This window comes from Chionomys nivalis, chromosome 8, assembly GCF_950005125.1.
Source record: "Chionomys nivalis chromosome 8, mChiNiv1.1, whole genome shotgun sequence".
Lineage (NCBI taxonomy): Eukaryota > Metazoa > Chordata > Mammalia > Rodentia > Cricetidae > Chionomys > Chionomys nivalis.
The window spans coordinates 93,492,951-93,502,858 of NC_080093.1; the positions used below are offsets into that span (position 1 = coordinate 93,492,951).

Sequence of the window (9,908 nt, forward strand, 5' to 3'; positions counted from 1 at the left end):
CCCACCTAAGGGCTGGCCTATAAATGGGCCAAGGCAGTTTCTTTTTTAGTTAACCAATGACCTTCCTCCATCATTTCCCCTTTTTCTGTTTAAACAAAAAGAAAGGCTTTCACTTTAACATAGTAAGATTACATATAGCAAAACAGTTATCAAGCAAGAATTAAAGTTACAATATTTATATCTATTTTATCTTTTATCATAACTAAGGAAAACTATAATTATCTATCCATTCTTCAACTCCATCAAAGACTCCAGAAGGATATAATATTACCTAAGCAAACAAGAGATCCAAAACTCTAGAAATGACAGAGACATCTCATTGCCTGGACAGTCACCCAAAGTTCTCTTGTACCGTTGGGGCATCCGTCTTTGGCCTTTAGGCCCATAGTGTTTAGCAGACATTTTTATGAAGCAGGAAATTTTAAAGACAGTTTAGTCATTTTCTGCTGTATCCTGCAGAATGTCTTGTAGACTCTTTCATGGGTCAGGAACCCCGAAAAACCATCTCACCTTTAGGCAAGTTTAGCAGTCCTTTTTCTGTGGGTTCTCTGTGTCCAGTTTATGCAACAGTCCAGGCAAGAGCAGTTTCTTGCCCAAATGGCTATCAAACTCCTTAAGGAGCCTCTTCGGTGCCCATCTTTCTCTTGAAGTAGATTGGTGCTGTCAGGAGCAGACGTGTCTCATTATCATGAAAAGCCCTAAGTTATTAAAACATTAAATGTCATATTTTGTAGTCTTTGAAAGATATGAAGAATGCCTATCTAGCTGAAATATATCTATGCATATTTAGAAAATCTAACTAACATGACTACAAGCTTGACTATTATTTATGATTATCCATATAACAAAATTGACCTTAAAATCTATACCAATGTAAATTATTTATGCCACTCTGTTGTAATAAGAGTGGCGGGGCTGCGTCCCCGGCACCCAGCCGCCCACATGGCTAGCTTATGCCCCAAAATAATTACACGGAAACTGTATTCTTTTAATCACTGCCTGGCCCATTAGTTCCAGTCTCTTATTGGCTAACTCTTTCATATTGATCTAACCCATTTCTAATATTCTGTGTAGCACCATGAGCTGGCTTACCAAAAAAGATCTTAACCTGCATCTGTCTGGAGTGGGAGAATCATGGCGACTCCTGACTCAGCTTCTTTCTCCCAACATTCTGTCTGTTTACTCCACCCACCTAAGGGCTGGCCTATAAATGGGCCAAGGCAGTTTCTTTATTAGTTAACCAATGACCTTCCTCCATCAGTTCTTAACAATTTCATACAGTTATAATATGAATTCTAATTATTATAACACACTCCCAATCTGCCTCCCACCTGCATTGCTCGCAAACTCAAGGGGCTTCTATCTCAATGAAATTCTTAGACCAGAGGATTGGGGCATGCAGAGATATTTCTTCTAAGATCAAAGTTAAGATATTACCCCTTGCCCTTCCTACCACCAAGAAAGAAGCACAACATTCAGTGAGCCTATTAGGATTCTGGAGACAGCACATTCCTCGCTTGGATGTGTTATTCTGGCCCATAGACCAAGCGACTCAGAAAGCTGCTAGCTTTAATTAGGGCCAGAAGCAGAAGTCTTTTTAACAGGCCCATGCTCCTATGCAGGTAGTTATACTGCTTGGACCACATATCCAGTAGACTCAATGGCACTTGAGGTATCGGTGGCAGATAGGGATGCTCTTCTGAGTCTTTGGTAGATATCCATAGTTGAATCACAAAAGAGACCTTTGAGATTTTGGAACAAGAGAACACAATCACTGTAGATAACTATTTTACCTTTGAGAGATAGCTATTGTCCTGCTATTAGGCCTTAGTGGAAACTGAATTTTGGCATTAGGCCACCAAGTTACCATGCTATCTGACCTGTCCATCATGAGCTGTATGTCATCTAATCCACCAAATCATAAAACAGAAAGTGCAGAACATAAATCCATTATCAAATGGAAGTGTTATATCCATGATTGGTCCCAAGCAAGTCCTTGTTCTGTGGACAGTCAGTCTCTTTCTCCAGTCATCCCTATCATTGCCCAAATGACTCATGAACAGAATAGCCATGGTGGCAGAGATAGGGATTATGCATGGTTTCGATAACATGAACTTCCACTCAGCAAAACTGACCTGGCTACAGTTGCTACTGAGTGACATATCTGCCAACAGCACAAACCAACACAGAGCCCAGGTATAGCACTGTTCCCTGAGTGACCAGCGATTGACCTAGTAGCATGTTGACTACATTGTACTGCTTCCTCCATGGAGAGGACAATGCTTTGTCTTTTCTGGATCAGATGCTTACTCTGGTTATGAATTTGCCTTTCCTGCACACAGTGCTTCTGACAAAACCATCATACATGAACTTATAGAGTGCCTTGTCTACCATCATGCTTTCCCACACAGTATTGCTTCTGACCAGGAACTCACTTCACAGTCAGGGAAGTATGACAGTGAGCCCACAATCATAGAATTCACTGGCCTTACCATTTCCCCATCATCCTGAAGCAGTTGGCTTGACAGAAAGATAGAATGGCTTTTTGAAGATACAGTTACAGCTCCAATTAGTGGCAGCAGCCTGGTGGGCTGGGGCAAAGTTTTCCAGGAGGCAGTATATGCTTTGAATCAGTATTCAATATATGGTATAGTTTCTCCTATAACCAGGACTCATGGTCCAAAAATCAAGGAAAGAACCAATTGAATAATTCCATTCACTATCATCTCACTGAATGACTAAGAATTTTTTTTTTCTTATTCTAGCAACCTTAAGTTCTTATGGTCTAGGAGTTTTGGTTCCAGAATGGGAAACACTCTGGCCAAGGCATACAACAAACTTGCTATTGAATTTGAATGTCAGACTTCCCCCTGACCACTTCAGGTTCTTGATGTCCTCAGGCCTACAGGCAAAGAAAGGCACAACAATGCCAGGAGGGTGATTGATCCAGATTACAAAGGGGAAACTGGATTGGTTCTCCACAATGGAGATGAGAAGGATTGCATCTAGAGTGTAGGATAGCCTTTAGGGTAATTGTTATTGTTACCATGTCTTGTAATTAAAGTGAATGGGAAATTTTAACAGTCTAATCCACACAGGTTGATAAACAGCACAGACTCATCAGGAATGAAGGCATAGGTCACTCCTCCAGAAAGAGTGCCAAGACCTGCCAAAGTGCTTGGTGAGGATCCAGGAAGAACAAAATGGGTAGTAGCAGGGGGGTAGTTATCCATTCCAATGAAGGCCATATGACTAGTTGCAGAAACAAGGATTTTAATTGACATGAGTGTTTTTGTTATATTTTGTTAAGAATGTGCTTATAAATATGCTTTGTGTTTTCTTTAACTAGATTTCTTTAACATATAGTGTATCATCAATTAAGAGAATATCAATGATTATCACATTTAAGTATGGGATAATAAAAGAATGCCTGCCAGGGTACAGTGTCACCTACTCTAAAAATTATAATGCATTTACAGCTGTACAAAGGATAGTTATATCACGATGGTCATAGTTATGACCTGGTTATTATTTTCATTTGAATATTAATTATAACATAAGAAGATATGAGTGTTTGTCAGTTTGACGAGGGGTAGACTTGTGATGGCTGTTCTTGGTTGTCAACTTGACTACATCTGGAATTAGCTAAATTCTAAGCATCTGGATATGTCTGTGAGGATTTTTTTTCTTAATTAAACCATTTGAAGTGGGAAGGTCTACGCTTTATTTAGATCTTCTGAGTTGGGAAGACTCACCTTTAATCTGAGCCACATCTTTGGCTGGTAGCCTATAAAAGGACAAGGAAGCTGGCTCTCTTTTCCTGTTTACTCTTGTTCTGGCTGGTGAACTCATTCCGTCACTGGCATTAGAGCCTACTTCTTCGGGGTTCTGATATATATTGAAGACCAGCTGACACATCAATGCCATGGACTAAACAGTCACTGCATTATTGAACCTTCCATTGGTATACAACCATTGCTGTACTAGTCAGACCATTGCCCAGAAACCATTCTGATAAATGCATTTATCAGTGTGGATGGGTGATCATGGCAATAACATAAAATGTTGGTGAGGATGGAAAGATTGCACTCTCACCACTGAAGGTGTAAAAATAGAACACTTTAAAAATCATTTCAGCAGCATCTACTAATGTACATTCTGAGCACACCCTGCAGCCCCTTTTAGCAAAAAGAATATCGATTATGTGCTTATCAAAAACATACACTGGATGCTTACATCAGCATATCAATAATGACGCCAAGCCATTAACTGCTCAAATATCTACAGATACTTTAAGGTATCCAGGCTCCCCTCGCTAGAAATTCCACATCTGTCACCTGCACTACAGCATCAATGAACCTTAAAGACACAAGGTTGAACCATGTTGCAAAGACTAAAACTAGCAAACTTTTGTGTTATTCCATTGATGATTACTAGGAAGACAGGCGAAAGTCATCCATTCTTCTGCTCTGTAGCCAGATGGGTCAGCAGAGGCCTAGGAGATAATAGAAAGGCTGCATCGTGTCAAATTTCATTTCAGGATGAGGTGCTGTTCTCAGATGGGTTCAACCCCTGAATATTAGTGAAGTACACAGTTATAGCCTGCAAAGATGTTCTCTCTACTGTGATTTTCCATTCACCTTCCATCTTTGATCACCCACTTCTAATCTCTCTAAGTCATGGAACTCACGCTTGGCCATCCATGCCACACTGATAACACTTAGTCATAATCTGGTCAAAACAATTTATCCCATGTTTTAATGTATCTTGGTATTCTTATCCTCCCCTTTTACTACATTCAAGATGACTTTAAATTATAATCATATAATTGTAAATATATATGCTAATCCTTATTTTACAGTCTCTGTAATGTCAAAACTCCATGCATCATTTATAAGATGTGTGGTCAGAATTTGCTTTATCTCATTCTTTTCTAATAATACAATTCCTTAATATATTCAATATGGATTTATTTGTTTAAATTCATCACATTTTATCTTGTTCTGTATCAGGGGGATCTCTCTTTCTGAATTGAGACAATGTTGTCCATATTTCTAATTTTTCATCATTCAAATTATTCTATTTTTTATGCCTCCCTCACTTTATTTATTTATTTATTTTTATTAAAAATTTCTGCCTCCTCCCCGCCTCCCATTTCCCTCCCCTCCCCTCACTCCTCTCCCCCTCCCTCTCCAGTCCAAAGAGCAGTCAGGGTTCCCTACCCTGTGGGAAGTCAAAGGTCCTCCTCCACTCCATCCAGGTCTAGGAAGGTGAGCATCCAAACAGGCTAGGCTCCCACAAAGCCAGTACATGCAGTAGGATCAAAACTCAGTGCCATTGTCCTTGGCTTCTCATCAGCCCTCATTGTCTGCCATGTTCAGAGAGTCTGGTTTTATCCAATGCTTTTTCAGTCCCAGTCCAGCTGGCCTTTTCAGAGTATTTTTTGATTCCAGAGATGTTTTCCATATATTCTTTCTAGCATACTACATAAATGTAGCAATGATACTTCTATGTAAATTTACAGTAAATTTTTCTACTACTTTATGAAGGTGTAAGTCTTGCTAATAAAAAGAACACGTCCATTGCTTTGAATCTGACCAAAAATGGACAAATATGTAAATATAAACAAATTGATATTAAGAAAAATGTGAGCCACACAACTTTCACACTTCACTTGGAGTTGGAATATCCAGTGAATTTCTTGTGGATCAGAATTGATTTTCCCCAAGAGAGCAGGGAAGACAAAATGCATTTGGGGTTATAAGCGACAGAATCAACAAAAGGCCATGTCCTAAGAACAACTAGTATCCTTTTGGCCATTGGGAAAGGTGGTAGGAAGGACATGTTTGTATTTATGAGATCCTGATCCTGAGGTACTTGGGTGCATCATCTATGTCAGTGGTTTCTGTGTTTCCTGGTTTCTTCATATACCCTGAGGGATATGTCTAAAACACCAAAGGTCATTAATGAGGTGGCCCAGAGAAGAGGAAAGATTTCTGGTTCCCCTGAGCATCTTGAAAGGAAAGACTCTGGGGAGGTGATTTCATCATGCATGTCTTTCTAGCGTTGTTCTGCAACAGCTTCTCAGAAGAACCTGTCTGGACTGGGGAGGAGCAGGTATCTACCCAACAACAAGACTATGGGGTTGGTGAGTGCCAGGGGTAAAAACAAGAGACAGCTCCTCTCCTACACCTGTGAGATGCAGTCAGGAGAATAGGCAAATTTCCATCCATAGTCGGGCAGAGCTCTCTTGGGGTGCCAGGTTTTTAATTTTATCAAGAATGTCATAATAGATGTGGAGCTTCTCATGAGGGGATCATGGATCGACTTTAGAAAAATGCAAAAATATTTTTAGAATACACTTAGCATTATCTGTCATGTCCCTTTATTTCCATAAAGGGCTCATGGCTTTGGGGAGAATTTGATAAAATATTACAATTTAATTACAGAACCAAAGTAAGAAATGTTTTCTACCAAACCATGTTCTTTTTGTAATTGTGAAATATAAAATGAAATTCAAATTTAAATATAGTAAAAAAATTTGCTCTTGCAAACAAAGCAAGTATCATTCTACCTAGGGAAAATTAGTAACCATAAAGATATATTGGTCATCGTTGCTTTGTAACCACTGAAACATTTTATATATACACCTGACAGTGCATGATACTATAAAAGATGTGGTTTAATACATATCATGCATTTATTGCTGGTTGTGAATACTGTGGTTGAGGCTGCCATGAAACATTTGCATGCAGAGAGAAGGAAAGATAATCACCAGAGAAAAGAAGCTGTGCTTTGAGTTGCATAGTGTGCACACTATGTGGCCCAATATCAGTGCTGCTCCGTTTCTGCTGACTGGCTTCCCAGGACTGGAAGCAGCTTATCCCTGGATCTCCATCCCCTTCTTTGCCATCTATATCTCTGTAATTCTGGGTAATGGCACACTCCTCTACCTCATCAAGGATGACTTCAACCTCCATGAACCCATGTACTATTTTCTTGCCATGCTGGCAGGCACAGACCTCACAGTTACGCTGACTACAATGCCGACTGTAATGGCCGTCTTATGGGTGAATCAGAGAGAGATAAGACATGGGGTCTGCTTCTTACAGGCCTACATCATTCACTCCCTTTCCATTGTGGAGTCAGGGATCTTGCTTGCCATGTCTTATGACCGCTTTGTTGCCATCTGCACACCTCTGCATTACAACTCTATCCTTACTAATTCCAGGGTTATAAAGATAGGATTTGGGGTAATGTTGAGGGGCTTTTTATCTCTTGTACCCCCAATCCTGCCTCTCTTTTGGTTCCCATATTGCCATTCCCATGTTCTTTCTCATGCCTTCTGCCTCCACCAAGATGTCATGAAGCTTGCATGTGCTGATATTACCTTTAACCGCGTGTACCCAGTTGTTTTGGTTGCCTTGACTTTTTTTCTCGATGCACTGATTATTTTCTTTTCTTATGTCCTCATTCTGAAGACTGTTATGGGCATCGCATCTGGAGAGGACAGAGCAAAGGCTCTCAACACCTGTATCTCCCACATTAGCTGTGTCCTGGTCTTTTACATCACTGTGATTGGTCTGACCTTCATCCACAGGTTTGGAAAGCATGCCCCACATGTGGTGCATATAACCATGAGCTATGTCTACTTTCTCTTTCCTCCATTTATGAACCCCATCATTTACAGCATCAAGACTAAACAGATTCAGAAGAGCATCCTCCGTCTACTGTCTGTGTAAGATGATGTAAATTGCTAAATCAGAACTGAGAGAATTGGGGGTATTCACAATTTCTTATGTATTGAAAGAAATTTTGACTTTATATTCACCTTGCTTCTTTATCAGCATTAAGGAGTATATTATTACATAAAGGTACAAGTTAGCCTAAGCAATGAATATATATGTCCATTTATTTAGAAAGTATGTATTATATAGATGCCAAAATCAATCAATCAATCTATCTATCTATCTATCTATCTATCTATCTATCTATCTATCTATCTATCTATCTATCTATATCTATCCATTCCTCCATCTATCTTGAAAGAAGAATAGAAAAATGGAAAGTAGGGAAGTAAAACATCACTAAATTGGGAGATGAAGATCATAGTTAAATACTCTATGAACAGAAACTGTGGGACCATTCAGATCATGTATCTATTAAGAGATTCCAGAAGAAAACAAATGTTCATTCTGGGTCAGTCACAGAAATTGACAACTCTTAATATATTTGGTGGCTATATAAATATCAGTTTGACCATGAGGATTGAAATCCAGTGGATTCTACTTTAACTGCTCTATCTCAAGGTAGTATTTTCTTTAGAAATGATTCGATAGCCATTGGTAAACCATTACCATGTATTGTCCCCAAATTCATTCATTAATGTTTCATTTTATTTGATTGTTTTATATTGTATTCTGTGAAGATGCTTGAATAAAATCTATTCTCTATTATTTTTAAACACAAAGAGTGAATTTTAGAAAAGCCCCTCTTATTTAATCTAGGAAGTTCTCCACAACGAAGCCCCTCTGGGCCACTGTTTCTCAGAACACTCCATGCTCATCACACAGGCTCTGTATAGTCAGCATCTCTGCTGGATTCCTTACACAGTGCCATGACTTCTCCAAGTTTATGCTTTAGGGCTGTTTTAATTTTTTCCATTTAAATTCTTCCAGTGACTTCCAACTTGTGCCTATTTAAATATTTTTATTTCTTTCCTAAAATTTATTAGTCTGTTTTATAAATAATACTATTTAATTCCATAGATGGTATAATGCAAACCTTACAGTGAAATATTTCTTAGTCCTTTTTCCCACCTTTGAGATGACAAAGACCATACTTTTACATAGGTTATGACCTAAATATATTATTACTAGTTTTGCTTTGAAGAGTTATCTTTTAGAAAATTTTTAAAAATTATACAATTTTTAAAAAATATGTTTTTAATAAAAAACAAGCTGGGAGGTGGTGGCACACACCTTTAATTCCAGCACTAGGGAGACAGAGGTAGGTGGATCTCTGAGTTTGAGGTCAGCCTGGTCTACAAGAGGTAGTTCCAGGACAAGCTCCAGATCTACAGAGAAGACCTGTTTTGGAAAAAAAAAAAAAAAACCACAGAATAAAACAAAAAAAGATATAAATAAACCAAAATTAATATTTAAATTTTGTTGTTCTTTATCATTTTACATTTATGTTTTTTCTAAATATTTGAACAAAAATTTTGGTATATATGATAAGTGAAATATAATCTGATATTTTAGTTTTGTGTAGTCAATTTGACTTTTATTTATTTTTAACTTGTAGATGATACTGTACAGATTCATGGGATACTGTGTGGTATTTTGATCTATGTGTCAAATGCTTTGACAAAGTCAGAGTAATTATCATATTCATGCTGATCATTTTCTTGTGTTGTGCCCATTCCAAATGTTGTTCCTAATTACCTGATAACATAAAACGAACTGCTTATTACAGCTGTACTGCACTGTGGCATAGATATATTCTATATCTCTAGAATATATTTCTCCTGTCATCTGTACCCTCTCCCTAATTTCTCTCTTCTTTACCCTTCAATGATTAACTTTGTTTTAATCATAAGAAAATCTTACTTTAGACATTTTGCTGATTACAGCTCTTATTATTTTTACCCTTTAAAACTGACTTGTATACGTTTATTATTTAATGTCTCTCAGTCTTTAACTATATCATAAATATTCCATCCTATTTTGAAATCAAATATATGTATGTTTATGCATTTTAGTAGTCACTTTGTGAGATCCTGGAGCTTGGCCTTAAGGTGTGTTTCCTGAGCCCAGGCACATAGTAAACCTTTCTTACACTATTGCATATAGTTTTGCACATCTTATGTTAACATAAGTTTGTATTTGGAGAAGTGTAAGCAATTC

At 38.1% G+C, this 9,908-nt stretch overlaps 1 protein-coding gene across 1 annotated transcript; it reads left to right on the forward strand.

Moving 5' to 3' along the window:
• The first annotated feature begins 6,815 nt into the window (after window positions 1–6,815).
• On the forward strand, window positions 6,816–7,742 carry LOC130880440 (olfactory receptor 51B2-like). Its single transcript, XM_057779467.1, has one exon. It carries the CDS (start codon window positions 6,819–6,821, stop codon window positions 7,740–7,742), a length of 924 nt encoding a protein of 307 aa, XP_057635450.1. The 5' UTR covers window positions 6,816–6,818.
• Window positions 7,743–9,908: the final 2,166 nt, after the last annotated feature.